The 22,685-nt window shown below is 35.0% G+C and overlaps 1 protein-coding gene across 1 annotated transcript in view; it reads right to left on the bottom strand.

The window, feature by feature from the left end:
- LOC136039807 (unconventional myosin-IXa-like) overlaps positions 1-22,685 on the bottom strand; it is a gene marked incomplete in the record, with an annotated part of 112,307 nt that overhangs the window by 58,757 nt on the left and 30,865 nt on the right. Inside the window, 2 exon segments of the mRNA XM_065723707.1 lie at positions 8,509-8,681; positions 18,739-18,910. Coding sequence (XP_065579779.1) covers positions 8,509-8,681; positions 18,739-18,910 — 345 coding nt within the window.

Below are 22,685 nucleotides of genomic sequence, written 5' to 3'. Positions count from 1 at the left end.
AAATTTTCAGTGCTCAGCCAGCAAGTAAAACACACGGAATTTATCAGCTAGCTGAGTTTGTTGTACTCAAAAGCAATCTTATAGCCTTTTTTTTATACACAGTCGGTAACTAAAAGATTCAGAATTTACCTACTAGCTGAGACTGTTGTACTTGAAACTGCTTCTATTAAATCACTGGTACTCAGCGTACAAGTAACACTCACGGAATTTATCAAGTAGCTGATTTTGTTGTACTCAAAAGTGCTTTCGTTAAGTTTTTGTTACCCAATCAGCAACTAAAACACTCGGAGTATACCAACTAGCTGAGTTTATTCTACTCAAAAGTGTTTTTTTTTAGTTTTTTTGGTAACCAGTCAGTAAGTAAAATACAATGAATTTACCAACTAGCTGAGATTCTTATAACCAAAATTGCTTTTATTAGATTTTTGGTATTCAGCTTTTATTACATTTTTGTGTACAACAGTGACTGTTGTACTCAAAAGCACTTTCCGAGTTTTTTAGTTGTTGACTGACTAAAAATATTTAATGAGATTACTTTTTAGTATAACAAACTTAGCTAGTTGATAAATTCCTTGTGTTTTAATTACCGACTGGGTATAAAAAAAACTAATAAAAGCTGTTGATAAATTCCGTGTGTTTTAGTTGCAGGCTGAGTACTTGAAACTTAATAAGTGCACATTTGACTACAACAAAATCAGGTAGTTGATAAAATTCGAATATTTTAGTTACCGACTTGATATAAAAAAAAATTAAAAGCAGTTTAGAGTACAACAAAATCAGCTAGCTGGTAAATTACGTTTGTTTTAGTTGTTGACTGAGTAAAGAAAAATTTAATGAAAGCACTATTGAGTACAACAAACGCATCTAATTGATAAATTCAGCGTGCTTTACTTGCAGGCTTTTGTTACAGGAGTCACTAATGTACACAAAAATCTAATAAAAGCTGAATACCAGAAATCTAATAAAAGAACTTATTAGTGCAACAATCTCAGTCTTTTAGTTACCGACTGGCTATAAAAAAAAACACTTTTGTTTATAGCAAACTCAGCTGGTTGGTATATTCCGAGTGTTTGAGTTGCTGATTGAGTAACAAAAATTTAACGAAAGCACTTTTGGCTACAACAATCTCAGCTAGTTGATAAATTCCGTCTGTGTTACTTGCAGTCTGATTACCAATTATTTTTTAGAAGCACTTTTGAGTACACCAATCTCAGCTAATCGGTAAATTCCGAGTGTTTTAGTTACCGACTGGGTATAAAAATTTAATAAAAGCGCTTTTGATTGCATCAAACTCAGCTAGCTGGTACATTCCGATTGTTTTAGCTGCTGACTGAGCAAGAACTAAAAAAGGTAACTAAAAAATTCGGAATTTATCAACTAACAGATTTTGTTGTTATCAAAAGCGCATTTATTAAATTTTTGGTACTCAGCCTGCAACTAGAACACACAGAATTTATCAACTAGCTGAATTTATTGTGCTCAAAAGTGATTTCAGTAAATTCTTGATACCCAGTTAGCAACTAAAAAACTAAGAATTTATCAACTATCTGAGTTTATTGTACTTAAACGTGCATTTATTAACTTTTTGATACTCAGTCAGCAGCTAAGACGCTCGGAACGTACCTGCTAGCTGAGTTTGTTGCACTCAAAAGTGATTTTATTTAATGGCTTCCGAGGGTACATTCCTTGATTCAAACTTCTTTCCAGCATGTAACACCATACTTTTCCTTAAAACAGGCCAGTTGCGAGACAAATCCTTGATTTAGGTCTAACATTTTCACCAAATTTAATGACCTATTGTCATATGGCCACCGTCCAATAATATTCACTTGACAGAACCACTTGGTAATAGCCTCTCAAATTTACGTAGAAATCATATCATACTGTCTATGGCAGCCTCATTACCAGCATACCACATCCAATTCTAATGTGAATATGTTATAGTGTCATTTTAAGTCATGAAAAAAAAGTTGCAAAAATTTCTAAGTACAAAAAAATAAGCCGAAAAGAAATTTCACTATAAATGTTATTTTTCTAATTGGAAAAATCACAGCTAGCGTATCTACGTCATCTTCATTTCGTATTTCGAATATATCACATGTAAATTTCTTTTGCTATTAGCTTGAAAAAATCCTCTTGTATTATATTTGAAGGTGTACTTTTATTATTGACTATGGAACATGAAGAAACTGACTTCTTGTAGTAGAGGCCATCTGGTTGCTAGGTAAATCGGTTATGCAGATTACGTAACTCCTGTACCATTGAGGCCATAGCGATGGAATAAATTATGTATCTCCTGTAACCATTAAGGCTATGGTGATGGAATAAATTATGTATCAATGGGTCCTGTTAAGGCTATAGAGATTGAATAAATTATGTTTCCTTGGGCCCTGTTAAGGCTATGGCTACGGTTTAAATTATGTAACCATGGGAGTATTGCATCCCCCCCCACCACTCCAGACCAATGCATGTAATAAAATCTTTTACATCTAATGCAACCTAAGGTTTATACTGAATGATGGTGCGCTCCGCAGGTGAGCAGAGCTGTTTTGAAATAATAGAAAGCTAGTTTTATTTCTAAGACTTTCCTTTTGTAACCTAAATTTCTTGCACAACTATGCAACTTGTCATAATAGTGAGGACAGGTGACAAATGAGAAATAATACACTTTATAACTGCTCTCTAACTGCCCTCCAATATTCGTGTGCTGTTGGGATCAAAAAATATCAATGGCGGTATAAATGGCGTATTTATGCACTCAGCCTTACGTCGAGCCCAAACTTGTTGAACTTTTGACTAATCAGGTTGAAGATTCAAAGAGGGTGATACTTTGAACAAGACAAATATGGTTGTTTTGTAGACGCATTGAAAATTAAGTTTAAAATGCCATCTGTTAATCTTTTCTTGTCCAAGATTTTCGTATGACGTCGTATTTATAAATCTTTGGTTAAAAATGAGCATACATGTATTTAATGAGCAAACAATAAATTTGATGAAATCTTAATAGTACCACCTGTAAGCTTTAGTTCTGAGGATAATTTGATTACCAGCCAAATCTCTGCTCGATATTTTAGCTAGTGACCAAATTGACCTACATTTCAAGGACTTCATGCAACTCTGCATTTGTTCACAAAACCCTGATAAGTTATTTATTAAGTTCAGACTTAATTAATCTTTTTCATGAGTTAAAGCTAATCATGGATGATCGGATTGATTATATTAAAGGAGGTTTTTCAAGACCCAGGTTTAGATCGAAAAGGTTTGACAGCAATGTGAGGAAATTCAAATTATACGTCAGGATAGAAATCACAAGAATAAGTGTAGAACACTAATGCATCCATTTGTAAAAACGAAAAACGTACATACTTTATTTTTCAATAACTTACGCTCAGTTATTAATTTAAAACTGGTGGAGTATTAAAAGAAAAGAAAATCTATTTTATAAAGCTTGGCTTCAACTGTTCATAATTATTATTATTGCAAGTCTTGCGGAGCCATCAATTGCTTGATAATTCGCAACTAGTTTTGACAAGCATCATTCTAGATAATTAACGTTATTCCGATTCAATTTTCACGACGCCCTTATGGAGCACAAAAGTTTTTCTCCGTTATTTTTCAGTCCATTGGTTTATATTCATTAATGGAAAAACTACGCAATTTAATAAATTAATAATAAATCAAGCAGGAGTGCCAATCGGGGAGGGGAAATGGCCACTTCTTAGACATTGAAATTTATTCGAAACTCACAATGAACTTCGTATTATTTGACAAACTGTATTTTCTTTTAAAAATTGAAAAAAAACCTCCTTCTAGCTTTTGAATTTTTTTTTGTATTTTCATTAAATGTATCGTCCTGCTTTCAAAACGACCTGACACGATACATCATAAAAACAGTTCAGTCCTTATATTTACATTCTGAACTGTATGCAAGTTCTAGTGACCAATAACTGACTAGCTTGCATACTAAAATTTTTTTTTGATTTTCCTTTAATGTATCGTCCTGCTTTCAAATTGCCTTGACTTTTTAGACTTAAGTCCCGTCCGGCTTTTGTGGCTGCATTGGGGCTTCTTCTCTTCTGAGCAAATGATGAATGTGGCGATGAATATAGCGAGTTCGATCTATCTGGCGCTAGACAAAGTAGCCGGGGGAGGCTATGGGCCTGGAAGTTGTTGGTCCATCTTTTACGAGATCGCCCTCTAGGGCGCGTGCCGTGAACCCGTCCTTCGAATGTGATTTTTGGAAGCTGGTTGGCCGACATTCGCTGGATATGACCAAGCCAGTGGAGTTGCTAGCTTCTGACCTTTTTCATAATGGTGCGGGGACAACGGAGTAGTTTTCAGAGTTCTTCACTTGAGACTTCGTCAATGTAGATAATCCCTGCAATGCGTCTGAGGCATTTAGTTTCAAATACGGAGATTCTTTGCTCATGATCAGCCTTTATTGACCAAGTTTCGCTTGAGTATAAAGCAATTGGGATTATGAGAAAGTTGAACAGTCGCACCTTCAGAGAAGTTGACAGAGTCTTGTTTTTCCAGATTGGCAAGAGGTTCTTGAAGCTGGCGCCTGCCAGGCCAAGTCTTCGTTTGACCGATTTCGAGCAGTCGTTATCAGAAGTTAGGAGGCTCCCTAGGTAGATGAAGGAGTCAACATTTTCTACTGGCTCTCCTTTTATTGTTAGCTGCACGTTTCTTGAAGCAGGGTCTCCAGACACCCGCATAACCTTGGTTTTGGCTGTGTTAACGACCATCCCAAAGGCCTCAGTTGCCGACAATGGTTCGTCGGTGTCAGCTTAGAGTAGATGCTCTTGACTCTTGAATTTCTTGATGTAATCTGCGTATGCCAATTTTCCGATAAGCTTCCCTCTAATTCCTGCACTGTCAACAGTCTCGGCAAATGATAGCGCTGCGTTGAGGAATAGGGGTGGGGTGACAAGAAACAGCCTCGAAGAATGCCCGCCGATGTCAGAAACCCCTCCGTCAATCCCTCGGGCGTTTGGACTTGGCTGACAATGTGAATACATGTCTCTTATCAGGATTATTATGTTTTCAGGGACTCCATAGTGTAGTAGGATGTGCCATAATCCATCTCGCCATATTAAGTCAAAAGCCTGCTTGAAATCAATAAAGAGTAGTAGCAGCTCTTTCGCAAACTTGATATGCTTCTCCATTATTTACCGAGTGGAGTAAATCTGGTCTATGGTAGAGCGGTCTTTTCGAAAGCCTGCTTGGTATTCCTCTAAGATATGGTTTGTCAGAGATTTCAGACGGTCAAGGGGTATTTTTGTAAGAATCTTCGCCGGTTGGCTAGTTAAATTTATTGGTCTGTAGTTGTTGCAGTCGCCCTTTTCCCCTTTTTTGAAAATGGGGACAATGGTGGCTTTCGCCCAAGATCTGGGGAAGTTGCGCGTTTCCAAGACACTTGTTATGATTTTGTGATAGATATCGACCAGTTCTTCTGGGCCTGCTTTTAATAGTTCTGACTGAATACCATCCGGGCCTGGGGCTTTATTACTTTTTAGAGATTTTATTGCTGAGAGAACTTCGTCTCTTAGTGGAGGAGGGCTCGGGACTACTTGGTACTGCGGTAGTGGGAAAGATAGTAAGATGTTCGGGACGGGCGTTATTGTGGGGTTCAGTTTTTCACTGAAGTGATCCTTCCATTGTTCTCGTCTTCCCTCAGATTCCGTGATTAGGAGCCCGTGTTTATCTGATAATGTAGGAGCGGCCGAGGACTTCAATTCTAAATTGTAAATTTTACAATTCTAAATTGTATTCTAAATTCTAAAACAATTCTAAACTGTATGCAAATTCTAGTGACCAATAACTGACTAGCTTACATACTAAAAATAATTTTTTTTGGATTTTCATTAAATGTACCGTCCTGCTTTAAAATTGACTTGACACGATACACGATAAAAATAGTTCAGTCCTTACATTTGTATTCTGAATTGTATGCAAATTCTAGTGGCCAATGACTGACTAGCTTACATTCTAAAAAAATCTTTTTTTGGATTTTCATTAAATATATCGTCCTGCTTTAAAATTGACTCGACACGATACACGATAAAAATAGTTGAGTCCTTATATTTGCGTTCTGAATTGTATGCAAATTCTAGTGGTCAATGACTGACTAGCTTACATACTAAAAATAATTTTTTGGGGGATTTTCATTAAATGTATCGTCCTGCTTTCAAAATGACTTGACACGATACGCGATAAAAACAGTTCAGTCCTTATATTTTGAATTGTATGCAAATTCCAGTGACAAATAACTGACTAGCTTGCATACACAAAATACATTTTTTGTTTCTTCATTAAATGTGTCGTCCTCAAGCAATTCAACAAGCACCAGCCGGTAAAACCGTTTCCAATTGAGCCAATACAGGGTAGTGAGAATATGTCAAAATCAAAATGGGACCCTGATGTTTTTCAAATGAGAAGAAAAAATATTTCATTGGTATGCCAATAGTCAACTAAAGGGATAAACACAACAGCATGGGATAGCCTAATTGATCATTCTAAGATATTATTCTATGGGTAAGTTGATTAGCTAATACTTTGAAGCGTTTAATATTTTAGAATTTTATTCATAAACATATTAATGTCTAGCTTATATTTTTGGCTGCTCAATCATATATACATTACTTTTCAATTCCTATTTTTTGATACAGATGTTAGGATTATATTTTTGCATAATACCATCTCTCTGTTATTTTTTTTTACCCAGTTTACTGCCAATTAATCGTAGGGTCTTTCTTCTTCAACAGTAATCATGAAAGTTATACTTTCTAGAGCTAGAGAAATATAGTTACATTTTTTGCTCATTTTCTCCCCATCTTTCACACAAGCTCTTTATTTTTAAACTTAACTCCCACTAAGTGTTAAAACTGAATAACTGAATTGAAGATCTTCTTCATTAGAAATTGAATTCCCGGTTTTACCTAATTATTTAAGACGTATATGATTTTATAAGTTTCCACTTACCAGTTTAAAAAATTAGATTTCAATTTTAGTGTGCTTGGTACTATAAGTATTGGTACAAGTGTTTAACACTAGCTCAATGATAATAACTGATCTTGACCCTCCTCCTCCTCCCTTCAGAACCGTATGTATTATTACTATATCAGGATGGCATAGCAGGTAGGGCTGTTTTTACTATGCAGCAAGAAACCGCGAAAATGACAAAATATTGCATCCAAGAATTACTTTATTTCACGAAAGAAGAAACCAACCTTTCAAACTCATATTATAACATGGCACGATAAGGAGAGAAGATTAACTTGTAGATAAATTACAGGAGTGGAAACAAATCAACGTAGACATGGATCATACTTCTTCAATCACACAGCTCTAATCAATCTTATTTTTACTATTGATTATTCTTTTTAATTCTAGAAATTATCTATAAATGATTTTGTGTCCTAGGATAAGGAAGAGTCAAAGGGATTGTCCTCCAGAGAGATAGGAGCCGGTACCATGCAGTCGACTTTCATTAAAAGCTATATAATTCATTATTTGACCAGCTGAGAAATATAAAGAAAAGCACCGTCTTGTAGATTTAACATGTATGCTCATACACCCTATGTGGCACTCGAATCTAAACTAGTGGGCATGCGATATTTTTGTAATTTCACAGGAGCAGAAAAAACTAGGTTTGTAAAACTCTTTCCTTATAAAACGTCCAAGCGGCTGCGTATATTAACAACCCTGTCTTTGTTTTGATAAGTAGTACATGAAATTGTGCAATCCAGTCTTTGAGGGACAGAACCATTATCCCGATCGATCCATGATACTAAAATGTTGCCAGCAGATAAAGATTAGAGGGCCTTACTGCAGACTGCAGTCGACTGCAGAGCGCATTGGGTTTTGTTTCGTTTTGAAGCTGATCACAAATTTATTAAGAGAATCTACTATCGTTGCATGGCTGCAAACCGTGCAGGGCGGCTGGTTACTTAAACGCGCTTTGAAGTTATATTTTCTATTTTAGCCGGTTTTTCTTTTCTCTTTTAAGTTCGGATATACTCGTTCGCCTTAAAAACATAAAATAAACAAACAATTATTTTGTTTTGTCGCCAAGATCTTTTCTCATGCAATAAGAGTAAATCTAAGTCAGGATATAACAGTTGTTATAAAGACGATTACAAAGGAATTCACAAAGGCAATTACAAAGGACGAGCGAAAACTTCTATCTATCTGATTGGCTGGTTTAATTTTCTTTGACTCGTTATTTAGCAAAAAATTCCTTTACCCAGTTGATTTGGGTTAATACTTCGTCTTATTTGACAAATTATATTCATCAAAATTCGAAATTTGTTTTTTGGAAGATATGTTGGTTCACGTTTATTTACGAAGAAGAAAAATAGAATTATTTTTTTTGCATATTTCATATTAAAGCTTTAATAATCAGCGAACGACCCTCAAGCTAAAAATATAGTAGCAGCATAGTCAAAACACTACTGAACCTATTTTACTAGCGAATTTATACAAATAGATTATATGAATACTTACTATTCTACTAGATTCTGAATTTGCAACCGTTTTCGAACTGCCAAGTGAACGTAATACAGTAAAAGCTGCTGAAAGGTGTTTAAATGCGTCTGTCTCAGGACCCCCACCAGCCAGGTCAAATAGTTGCCTTAGTAACAGCATTGAAGAGTAGGTTTTCCCTGAACCACTACAACCTAGAATAATAAGGATGATGTTAAAGAATTGAAAGATTCTTGTGATATTGAGCGCTGCTACTTGTGAGCACTGATATTGTTTTTTTGTAAGTCAGATCAAGATTACTCCATGCATAATTCATACAAACAGTTTGCCCTTCCAAAAGGGATGGTTCCGTCAAGCACTATGCATAGTTTTCCTGTCTTATTTTCCCTTTTTTTGTTTTATCCTTTATTTGTTTCATCTTATTTATTATTTTTTTGATTTATCCTTTTTTTGTTTTATACCTTTTTGTTTTATTCTTTTTCTGTAATTTTCTTTTTTTTTGTTTTATCAACTGATTACGTTACGGGGCGATCCATGAAACTCAAGGGAGGCCAAGAAGCTTTTCCTGAATGCGTATTTTATTAGAATCTTATATCACAATTTAAAATCGGTTAGGTAGTCTCAAAGGTCACACCCTCAATATCAAGTCACTCATCTGTGAGTGACGATGGTAGAACTCCTAACTACGACAGGATTCGACAAGGACCTTGCATTCTGGTGTATACATGAACACGTTGTGAATAGTCCAAGGGGTTCTATGATATGTTTTTTCCGCTCTTAACACAATCATCAGCTTTCTGTGCTCTTTCAAAATCATTATTGAATTTGGCACCATCTGGCAAAAATACGAAAATCATACCGCTATTTTCTGTATATGTAAGCCTATTACTCTTGACAGCTTTTGTGTAAAGTCTCTCTCTTTCTTCGTATATCTTTTCTTTCTCTCTCTTTCTCTTTTGTTGGTCTTTTTTTTCTCAGCTCAAAGAAGTAAACATATCAGCCAAAAATGTTGGCTCAAAACTGTTCAAAACTGTTTAAGCTGATTAGAGGAAATCAAGAGGTTCCTACATTTGTAAAACGATTCTAAGCTGTCTCAGACGGACCAGCCGTGTCATCAACCTTTATAAAATTTGATCATTGAAAATTCCAGAGGAATATACTTAGAGCGTAAGTAAAATGATTTCAGGCCAGTTAGCATGTACAGGAGCTTTAGCTAGACTTCCAGTGAGACAATGCAGACCAAACGAGCCACACAAGTGGCGTTATAAGTATTTTTACGAGCTGAAAAATAAGTTTCATTTGTAACTTCAAGGCTTTTGCTTGCAAGGGTACTACTAAAAGCTCTAGCCTTGGAACATCTTCTGAATTTTTCACAAGGCTTGCTGAAGATATCTCAAATTATCACAACTGCAAGCGGAACTACATCGACTGGTTTTCTCTTCTGGCCGTCACTCAGTCGTTAGAGGGCGAGGGTGTTCATGCAGTATCAGCAGTGCACACTAAAAAGCTGAAAGGGTATGCCTTGGAAAACAAGAAGCATCCGAAGCACCATGGCTGAGCTTCACACAAAAGGTGGGTAGAAACAGTTCAAGTGCAAAGCATAAAACGGTTTGGAAGCAAACGAGGCAATTTTCTGTCATCCTAAGCGTTGGTTCACATAGACGACACTAGCAAGCCGTGGCAAGAGCCGTCAAGTATACAAACTGATGTTTTAAGGCCCATGTTGATGAAACAAAACAATAGGCTTATGGGTAGAGTAGAATCATTCAATATCCTCCAGGAACTACGCACGACTAACTTGAAGATGAGTAAATAGTAAATGTGGAGCTTTTTCTACATTATGATTTTTGGCATTAGGAAAGACTATTATACCAATGAGTGAGTAGCAGATCAAGAAACTATAGTTGCTTAGTTTTCTCTACTTCAAGCTTGCTTTGCCTAGTGGAATAACCGTTGATACTTAAACCACAACCTTTGAGGGGCACCAGTAAGAAATAAACGGCTATTAAAGCCTCTAAGAATCAGAGACCAGACTTTCCACCTGTTGTTCGTGTTAGACTTGATGACAAGGACAAGTAAAGAAGATTTACTGCCGACGGTGTATTGTACACATGTGCTGTATAGTACACGTAATGTACACAATATGAAATAGGGCTATTTTTTATTTCCTAAAGAAATTTCTTCGTACAATAGGACTTTAAAATTGGTGGCGAGTGATCGATTTGCTTGATGGCTTTATGATAGAACAGGAGATTTAATCGAGAGATAAACAGTGGCCTAGTTTTTGCTATGTTAAAGTTTATCATATAAGTTGAAGAGTTTAATTTCTGAAACTCCGGGTGATCTGGTGAAAAGGATAGGGATGATCAATAGAGTCTTACTTCTAACCACTTTCGACTGCTGGAGGGTCTGGCCTTCAGTTTGTCAGATGGCTCCTACTCCACTCGAGTGTTACTTGGGCCTAGAGACTCGTGAGATTTTATACCCAAATTCCTTCTTACACTCTACTTGGCTAAAACCTATCTTAGATAGGCCTTTCCTAACCCTGGGTGATGAAAGGCTGAAAAATTTTATATTGATGTGTAGTGAAAAGGCTGTTGCAAAATCACTAAACTTCAATAGTATAGTTGATATATTTCGGGAAATCAAATCTCTTCATGAAATGCTAATGATCTTGTGGAGAAAATTAATCAAGCTTTAAGTCGTCTTTAAATCTTGCAAGGATTAGCCGTTTATCAGTGAAAAACTCACTTTATATTGTTTAGTAGAAAAGGAAGTCCAATTGATTCAAATGGAAAAACATTTCTTTGTGATAGGCCATTGAAACAAGTAGCTGTGGTGAGATACCTTGGTTTCCAGCTTGATCAAAATCTGAGTTGGAAAGCACATGGTGATCAGGTGGCAGCTAATGTGCCTAGAGGGCTTGGTCTGATTCGGTGTCTGAGAAATCAGTTACCTCGTTCCGCCCTATTAACTCTTTATCATTCGTTATTGTATGCCTTATATTTCTTATGGTTGCATAATATGGGCTGGTGAATTTTATACGAATTTTAAACGTGTTAAGGTTTTAAAAAACAAAGTTATTGGACTATTAGGAAATTATATCCATGGTGAAAATGACACAGTTAATTGTTATAGGAAACTCATGATTCTTAATGTTAGCCAACTTCATGATTATCAAGTTGCTATTTTTGTAATTCAGAGTATTTATGGTTTGACCCCTGAAATTTCTCATCAAATGTTTACAAGGAGTTTTTCATACCACAATTATGAGACTAGAAATATGGATGATTTGGTATATGAGTGTGGGAGCTCTTAGAGGGGAAGTTTTAGTCCCAGGTTTGCTGGACAAATAGTTTGGAATTCTTTACGAATGAGTATAAGGTTATCTGAAAATGTTAGGCAGTTTAAGATTAGACTCTAGAACCACCTTCTGGGAAGAGATTAAGTAAATAATTTAAATAGTATGGCTTATTGACTTGTTTTTTAAGTAGGATATTTTTTCTCTCTCTTCTTCTTCTTTGTTTTCCGTTTTTTTTTCTTTTTCCCACTTTTTTGTTTCATTTCGCTTCATTTTTTTGCTTTGTTAATGTTGTCGGTATTTTTGTTCAACTTTTTTTCAACTTTTTTTCTTTATTCAACTCAAAAAATACACAAACAACATTATGCCCCAACAGAGAGCAGAGCTCGTAAGGTTGGGACGTGCAAAAACATAAGAAAAAACATCAACATCTTATCGTAATAATGATTTCAAAATATAATACGGTAATAAACCAACAAAATAGAAAAAAATCATAAAAGATAAGTAAATATATAATTATCGGGCAGGAGGGGCGTGGGAGGCCATCCAAGACACAGGGACACAAAAACAAACACACGAATAAGAAGATCAAATAATTTAATTTTCCATCATTAATGGTGAATAGTCAAAATTTTAGCAAACAATCTTTAATATTTGCTTTTTTAAATTTAGCCGAGATTTTTGCTGAGATTTTTGGGATGGGTCAAACAGAATTTTATCATTCAGCTTATAATTGTTAACAATGAAGGGTATTTGGTATCTAATCGAAAACCTTGACCTTTCAGGACTTACAAAAGGAATTCGATACATCCTAGACCTCCGATAATCCGAACGAGGAAGTAAAATTAACAGAGATTTGTCATAGAAATAATTTTTAGAATTTTGGATTTGAAAATGCCATATGGAAGTATTTAATATTCGTATATCATTTAAATCCAACTAATTCAAGAAGAGGGATAATGTTTTAGTTTCCGAAACATTTTCAAGTTTTGAAGGTCGATGTAAGAAATCTCCAAGTATTCTTATTGCCCTATTTTGTAGTACCTGTAAGGGTTTTATATGCTTCCAAAATGTATTAAGATATACAACTGAGCAATAATTCAAATAAGAAGTAATTAGAGAGTGGTAAATTATGTTTAAAATGGTAAAAGGAAAAATATTCTTCACACGGTACATCGACCCAAAATTTTGAGCAAGTTTTAATCTTAAATACTCAATATGATTATGAAATGACAAAAGAGGATCAAGAAAAACTCCTAAATAACGATATGATTCGAACCTACAAATTTTTTGATCACCAACCTGTAGCTCCTCACAAGAAATCTCTCGAGTGGAACGTTTTGAGCGACCAAAACCATAAAATTAGTTTTCTTAAAATTCGGTACTATATTATTAGAAAAAAATCATCAATTAACTGAGGTAACACTTACAGTCAGATTTTCGATCAATGTCGATGAATCCCTAGCTTTAACTCTTATAGCTTTATCATCTGCAAATAGAACTGCATGGCTAATATTCTCATGCAAACCTCGGGGAAGATCATTAATATAGATCAAAAATAAAAGTGGACCTAATACTGAGCCTTGGGGGACACCAATATCAATAAGACTTTTTAAATTAGTCATTTTTCCACCGACATTTACTGTGATTTTGCGTCCGCATAGGTATGATTTAATAATTTGCAATCCTTTCCCTCTTATGCCGGCATTTAACATTTTGTCAAGAAGAATTTCATGATTTAAAGTGTCAAATGCTTTTCTTATATCATAGAAAACAGTAGCCACATGGAACTCATCATCTAAACAATCATTTATTTCTAATAAAAGAGCTGCAACTGCTTGTTCTGTCGAACGGTTTGCCCAAAATCCAAATTGATATTTGGTAAAGAAATTTATTTTATCTAAATAGCTAGGAATCCTTTCTTTTAAAATTTTTTCAAACACTTTAGATAATGGTGATAAAATTGCAATTGGACGGTAATTACTTACATCAGATTTATCGCCTTGTTTATACAACGGAATTACTCGGGCAATTTTCATTCTACTAGGAAATATACCTGAGTTGATACTCAAATTGAAAATGTGGATAAGTGGTTCAAAAATAACTCCGGCAATACTCTTTGACAAATTTGTTGATAATTCATCATGTCCCACTGAATTACCATTTTTTATATTTTTGATAATCTTATGGAATTCAGCAAAACTAACAGGGACAAGAAATATGCTCGCACTTTCATTGGGGGGTAAATATTTTTTATGCGACCTGTAAGGGGACAAATCTATTCCTGCTGAAACAGTCGCTTGACCAACACCAGCAAAATAATCACAAAACATATTAGCAACATCTTACGGTTCTCTAACCTTTACACCATTTGTATTAATTAATACATCAGGATGTGATAGCTTTTTATTTTTTCCAATTTTCTCCTTAATAAAATTCCAAGTTTTTCGAGGAGAATCGGAGTTTTTAAATGAATTTTCATAATACACTCTTTCATTTTCTCTAAGAATCCTTAATAACAGATTCTTATAGTTTTTAAAACGTACTATATTATATATCTATATATATAAAATAAGTTGTCTGTGTGTCTGTCGAGTGACGTCATGTTTGTGTGTCGACTGACGTCATGTTTGTCGACTGACGAAATTACAGACCGGGACATCGGGACACAAATGACGACCGGGACACCGGGACATAGAGAATATAAATGACGACCGGGACACTCAAAGAGAAAGCGACCGGGACACAAGGAATGTTCGATTAGCAATCACCATCAACAAAGCAACGGGACACAAATGACGACCAGGACACAGGGAATATAAATGACGACCAGGACACTCAAAGTGAAATTACAGACCGGTACACCGGAACACAAATGACGACCGGGACAAAAATGACGACCGGGACACCGGGACACAGGGAATATAAATGACGACCGCGACACTCAAAGAAAAATTACAGACTGGGACACCGGGACACAAATGACGACCGGGACACAGGGAAACAACTACAACGGGGACGCTGGAGGGCACAGGGGGATATATAAATGACGACGGGGATACAGGGAATGTTTGATTAGCAATCACCATCAACAAAGCTCAAGGGCAATCATTAGAATAATGAGGTATAGATCTGAATATGATTGTTTTTCCCATGGACAATTATAAGTTGCATGTTCAAGAGTCGGTAAACCTGACAATTTATTTATATGCAGAGACAATGGGACAGCCAAGAATGTTGTATATTCGCAAGTTTTACGTAGTTAAAAATATATATATATCTATCTATATTCACAGGTGGGACACAGGGACACAACTACAATGGCGCGTAACTAATATGGCGCGTAACGACTTACGCGCGCGGGGGGGGGGGGCTTGGAGGGGGGGGGGGGCGCAAAGCACCCCCACCAACTAGGTGTTGGGGTGGCGCGAAGTGCCACCCCAACAGCTAGTATAATATATAATGTAATATGATAGATAGATGATGATAAATGAATCATCAGGAATGACATATGTACTAACAGCACTTCCAGGTGAAAAAATATTATCAATTAGTGAATATTACGTATCAGGTATTCTGGATGGTACAAGAGATACAGGATATAATCCATAAGATAGCGGACATTCTAAAAACTTCAATGAATGAATGTTCTTTGAATGTTTATCAGCCACTACTAACAAGTCTTTGACTTTCTAAAGTGGCTTATGTGGTTCTTTTGTATATTGTATATTTTGTATATTGATTCAAACCTCAAATCTTTTCAAAAAAGGATATAAAGTGCATTCAACGCGTTTAAAATTTTTTACATTGTTTATAACTTTTATTTGTCAATTTAAGAATGGGAATCGATCAAAAGTTAGCTCTTGGGTCCCTGCCACTCAAACCCTTTTTAACCCACGATCAAGCAAGGATTACTCACAATATTTTTCTGAACGATTAAATATTAAAAATTAAAAATTATTAAGATCTAAGTATGGCTGTCCAAGACCGAAACATATTAAGCACTTGCGTATTTTGCAATTCGTGTATGATTTTCTATGTTGCGATTACAATGTTGTAGAATACATCTTTTGATTCAAAACCATTCGACAATATGTTGGTCAGTGGTAAATATGCTCAGTGTCCAAATTTCTTTGACCAACAATGAGTACACTCCGTTTTCCATTCCCAACAGTAATTGCGTTTGGTCTTAGGCTGCCTTTGGTAAATAGTGCCTTTAATTTTTATATAAAACAGTTTTAAGTTATACGTAAAATAGTTTTTACGTGGCGTATCCGTCTATTTTCGATTAACGATGCCTTGGCTCTGCCTGAACCCTTTGGTCAACAATACATACACTTTATTCTTGGCTCCTTCGAAGAACGCCCCTATGCTCTGTCTTTGATCCCTTTGGTGAGCAGTACTTACGCTCCATCTCCGACCACCGTTAGTTAGGACTGCGGCAAGAAAGTTTTAATTAATATGAACTAAGCGCATTCATGACAAAGGGTTTTTTGATTTTATCACGATAAATACACGACAATCCACATATTTTTAAACTGGTATTTGATTTATCATGATGTATGGACGGATACAAAATATGTACAGATCAAGTTTATTTAACGAATTTCCCAAGTTAAAATTTATTTTCACAATAACGGTAAAATGGGTTTTGAGCTAGTTGATTTCAAAGCCGAGACTAGTTGTGTAATATACACATCCAAAATCAAAATACGATTTGAACTTATTCTATAAATGGTGGATATCTACTAATGGTTAAGGACTGGTCTCTAATGATCAAATGTTCGTCACTTAAAGTATTTAAGCTTGTAGTATGGCTATCCTAAATCAAAACATCCTCAGTACACATGCCGCGCATGGTGTGTGATTTCTGTGAAGGATATTAATTAAAAAGTTCATAACTAATTGATTAAAAGTATGAAGCTAATATTGCAATTTTTTAATTTAAAAAAATTAATTTTTTAATTAACAAATTAAGCACACACTCGCATTTAACAAGTAATGTTTGGTTTTCAAAGCTGGTAAAAAAAAAACTTTAAGTTTTCTAATTACATTCTACGATTTGACAAATCTATAAACAAAACATAAAAGTCATAGTAACACAGAACACTGATCCCCGCAAAAGTTCCAAGGTTTGAAAAGGACGGGAGGACAGAGACACTATTTAAACACTAGCTCATAAATAACAAATAAAAAAGGAGGGTGAGAGGGAGAGAGGGATAAAGTGTGCGAGAGAGAGAGAGAGATTTAAGTGACATATAAAATTGTATTCTGATCACTCAGTAAAAACTAGACTGGCTCCAATGGAAGCCAACCTATTTTTATAGCAATAGAGAAATTTAAAGGCTAGTCAATATTAAGTAAAAAATAGAACGACAACAAAAAACTTTTAAAGGTGACAAACGAGTGGCATTCTCTAGCCGAGTAGGGGAGGATATTGTATAAAGCATGTTTCGAAAATAAAGGATTAAAATCAGATCTTACCGTTGGAGGAGGAAGTTGGACATCCTGAGAGCTACGACAGTACAATCCAACCGAACAGACTAAAATATCAAGTAAATGGAAGCGACCTCGGAAGAACAGTGTGGATCAGAAGAAAAGTGAAAGATGCACAGGAAGGAACATGAAGCCTTTCTAGGTCAAATAACGGTTTAGTTGCTGAACAATTTGTTTTCTGGATTAGAGTTATTGCTTTATTCTAGGTGTTGGAAAGTAATATAAGAAACTGAAGTAGTATGAACACCTTGCCGAATTTAGAGTCTTGCAGCAACTTTTCATCTGTAAGGATAAATGGCCAAACGTGGGAATTTCGGGCGAGGTCCCAATTAGATCCCCCTCTCGCTCCCAATCTTAAACTTCTTTTTATAGAGAATATATGCCTATTATGGCTGAACATTTCATTATTATTGCTTGTTATTGATTATTATTATTGATTATTATTGATTATTATTGATTATTATTCCTGAACATTTCAAAAATATTGCTTAATCCCAACCAAATTTGAGATTTGAGGTTTTCTGTTGATTACGAATCTGAAACTAATTTTCTATTTTCAACATGACTTTAAAATTAAATGTTATTTAGACTTAAAGGAAGTCTTTTTTCAATATTAATATATTTTTAACACTCAATTTATTTTTGTTTTGTTTAATAAATAACACTACTATTGATGGTTTCTTCCTTTCAATCCCATTCCTTTGACGGTACAGGAAAAATCAAACAATTAGATTAAACTTTCAGTTGCGGAAACTTGCCAGAATATTAATGCTGCTCAAACATTGAGGATTTCTCTTTGCGATATCAATATTTTGTAACTATTAATTTAGATTGATTAGCTTAACTTAATAAATTTCTGACAATGGTATCTTCCCTTTAAGCCTATCTATTTCACATAGTCGAAAATCAATGAATTATATTTAGATTTCCACTTAAACTATTTATTTATTTTTCAATAAAATGCAAACAACCCGCTAAGCTTTTTGTGAATTCGAGAGGTGGCAAAACCCAATTTATTTTGGCAAATTTATTTGGACTAAGGTATTTCGTAAAAATAATTGGGACAATTACTTTAATTTTGGCAGTTAAAAACCTCATTTTTGTCACTGTTTTCTTCTTTTTCAGTTCTACTCCAGAAACAATTGACTTAACAAGAGTTTCAAATTTACTCAATCTATTTACTATTCAATACAGCCTTAATGGCACTAGTTTTTTGGAAGTTTCACGTGGTGGTAACATTAGCCTCGCGGTAAATTACCATTTGTGATAATTTAGGTTTCTTTTAAGTTTGGCTTCATTGTTCATGGTAGTTTGTGTTAACATTAGTTTTCATTTCTTCATTCATTGTAATTCCTGCTTGTTTTAATATTTAAATTTGTTGTTTATTCATAACTTGATATCTTCTCTGTCTTTGATTTAACAATCTTAAAAACGGAGTTTCAACTCCAGCTTACCTGAGAGAATAATTGCTTGGGGGTATCCCGTTTCTGACTGCTGGCGGATGGCTTCCTGGACTACCCTTTGGAGGGGTGGAGGAGCTACAACTTCGCGTGTGCTTGCCAATGTAAGGGCATTTCCAATATCCAAGTAATTATTTATAGCCAAAAGAATTGGACCGATGTTGGTCTTAAAAACGAAAAAAGATTCTAAGGAATACAAATGGAATATCTTAACAATTTTTTAAAACAATATTATTTAGAAATTAGACCAAAGTAAGGCCATAATTATATATATATGTGTGTATGTATGTATTTATAAGAAGAAAAGAAAGGGAGAAAAAAAGCACAGATAAGGGTAGTTTTGACCAAAAGGAATAGCTTATTGGGGGACTAACAATACCATGAAAACACACCACAAAAATAGTAAATAAAACACACAAAAGAAAAAAAAAACTAAAACTAGAGAAATTTAAATTAACAGTTTTATTATTCAAAGCGGATAAAACTAAGACTAAGTCCCTTTCATTTTCAGTCTATTGTATAATTTTAAACTTTTTATGACATTAGTCTTGTATTTAAAGCATTCATTCCTGTAAAAAGAAGCCAGTCTGTAGCGCAAAGAGTTGGGTCTGAGAAAGATTGTACCCCCGAATAATCAATCTTCATTTTCATTCCAAAGTGACTTTTTTTTCAGTTAATAAAAATCAAACTACTCCATACACAGGAGTATGAAAAAACCCTCAAATACAGTTTACTTTTCCTATATCCATAAGATTCGTATCAGAGGGAAATACAATTGTTCCACCAAATAATGTATTTCTCGCGCAGTCTCAGGACTATGCACTATGAATCATCATTTTTTCAGTGGTAGCTGCAGCCCACTAAAAAGCAAATCACAGCCAATAGAAATAAAAGTAAAAATAATAGACGTTTTAAAGAAAATGTCAAGCGGCTAATATTTCCCACTTGTCACTATTTGGAAAATAGCAATTTCATTCAATTCAACTGAACAGCAACTTATAATTACGAGATTAACTTTTATTATACTTTACTATGATCAACTTTTATAATTAAGTTCTTAGAGTTTTAAAGGCAGGACCCCTGATACTAGCAAAATACGGGGTAAACCAAAATTCCATTTTGATTTGTGGAATTATCCATCACTTCCCAGCAGTTGCTGCAGTCAAATGAAGACCAAACCAAACCACATAATAGCAAATCTAGTTTATAAGGGAACTGTCTAGTGACAAATAAGTAGTAAGTAATCGGATTAACGACCCTTCTTGACTACTAAGTTCCTTTCGTTGGCCCTGGAGTGTGTTACAGCAAGGTTCAATCTCTGGGTCGTGTATTACCAAGCTACAACTAAAGGACTTTAGTGACAAATAGTTGTCACGTAACACTGTTTTGAAAATAATAATTTTTATTCAAAATTAACTGGTATAGCTGGTATTAACTGGAGAGTATAGTAAAAACTAAAAAAAACTTCCGAAAAATCTTATCATACTAATATTGATACTAATTTGCTTAGAAATATCCTGGAAATAAACAAGTTGCCAATGAAATAATAGCAATGATATGGCACATTAGCAGTAGTATGTTCTTAAATAGGGACTTATAGGAGTGCTTGCTTGTACACCGATTTAACAAAAAACGATGTAAGAGCGCAATAGCGCTACCCATGTAAAGAGCTATGTGGGCCGAATGTATTATTTATTGATTTGTTTAGAAGAGATCACTTCGTATCGCAGGAGTTGTCATAGAAACTTCAAAAAGAGCTCATTAGATTGGCATTGAAGGGGTTAGTGCCTCTTTAAAGTCGAAAGTGATCGAAGGGCTACTAACACCCCTCCCATGCACACACCTTCCCCAAACACATCCAATCAAAATTTTGAGATAGCGATTTTGTTCAACGTAGTTGAAAGGTCTGGAAATTATGAATTTGAGGATGACACCCCCCCTCCACAGCCCATAGGGCAAGGGTTGTAAGTGATATCCTGGGGGCATATAAGGTATATACAGAAAGGGAGACTGTATAAACTTCAGAAGGTGCTCATTAGATTGGTAATCAGAAGTTCTAGTGCCCTTGTAAGATTCAGATTGACCGGGGGTCGCTCTGAGTCTTACTAATAAACATTTAACTAATAAAATTTCAGCTAATAAACCGGTGTTTTATTAGTTGAAAATGATTGAAGGGCAACAAATACCCCCTTGCCCATTATTTCCCAAAACACATTTAATTAAAACTTTGAGTTAGTCATTTTGTTTAGCGTAGTTGAAAGTTCTGGAAATTATGTCTTTGACAACCTCCATACCTTCTCAAGACGAGAACATAATTTGCCCTTTATTGAAAACAAAATATGTTTAAAATGTTTACGCTTTGTTTTTACTGGTTAAAATGTTCTTACTAGATATACAAAGGAGTAAGTCTTCCCCCTTGCACTCCAATTATAGCGCGAATGTCTGGTGCCCTTTTTAAGGGCAACAAGATATTGGAGGGCAAGCAGCCCTTCTCTCAAGCCCATTCATTTTCAAACGCCTCCAGTCAAAATTTTGAATTTCTCATAACTCCACTTTTTAAAACAATAGAAAGCGTTAGCGTAAAGACCAAGGCGTTGAGGAGGGGGCAACCCCTTTCATATACGAATAATTTCTATTAGTTTTAAGTTTCAATGTCGCTCCTTACTTGCAGTTAAAAAAGAACTTTTTTATTTATTTAATTTCTGAACATTTTTGAATAAATGCATGTTTTGATTTTGGCTCACCACACATGAATAATTAAAATGAAATTTGCATATTAATTATTTTTTTGGCTAAATGGCTTTCTCATAGTTTTGATCGGACGATTTTGATTAAGAATCGGGGTGGGGGAGGAGGCCTAGTTGCCTCTGATTCTTGGTTACTTAGAAAGGCAACTAGAACTGTTTTTTTTACGACTGTTTTTATTAGTAATAAATATAAATTACTTACGAAATTACTTACGTAACAGACTTCTATATTCGTATATTTTTATTACGTATATGAGGGGATTCACCCCCTCTTCAATACCTCGCTCTTTACACTAAAGCTTTAATTTTATACCAATTCTTCAAAAATGACCACTGAATCACTTTAGAAAAAAACATTGAAAAAACTTTCTTTAATTTATTTTCTCATTGTTTTCTTAAATAATGCTAGAGAATCCTGCGCCTCTTCACGGAAATTCTCTTCCCTTATGATAAATTCCTCCTTGGAAAGATCCTCCAACATAACCCCCTCCCCCCCCCAAACTTGAAAAATCCCCCTGAAACACGTCAGTACACTTCCCAATAACCATTACTATATGCAAACTATGGTCCAAGTTTGTAACTTGCAGCCCCTCCCCCGGGGACTGTGGGGGATTAAGTCATCCCCAAAGACATAATTATCTGTTTTTGCCTATGCTAAACAAAGTGGCTATCTCAAAATTTTGATCCGTTGACTTTGGGAAAAAGATGAGCGTGAGAGGGGTCCTAGATGCCCTCCAATTTTTTTGGTCACTTAAAAAGGGCACTAGAACTTTTAATTTAAGTTAGAATGAACCCTTTCGTGAAATTCTAGAACCACAGGGTTGATACAATAACCCCTGGGAAAAAACAACAAATAAACACGTGTGTTTAAAAAACAAAAAAGAAAAAAACATCCGTGATCTGTTTTCTGGCAAAAAATACAAAATTCCACATTTTTGTAGATAGGACCTTGAAACTTCTACATAGGGGTTCTTAGATACGCTGAACTTGATGGACGGATTTTCGTTAAGATTCTACGACTTTTGAGGGGAGTTTTCTCCCTATTTTCTAAAACAGGGCAAATTTTCTCAGGCACGCAACTTTTGATGGGTAAGGTTAAACTTGATGAAACTTATATATTTAAAATCAGCACAAAAATACAATTATTTTGATGTAATTATTGTATAATATTACTAAAAACATCTGTCTAAAAAC

This window comes from Artemia franciscana, chromosome 20, assembly GCF_032884065.1.
Source record: "Artemia franciscana chromosome 20, ASM3288406v1, whole genome shotgun sequence".
Taxonomy (NCBI): domain Eukaryota; kingdom Metazoa; phylum Arthropoda; class Branchiopoda; order Anostraca; family Artemiidae; genus Artemia; species Artemia franciscana.
This window is presented reverse-complemented; position numbering and strand designations above follow the sequence as displayed.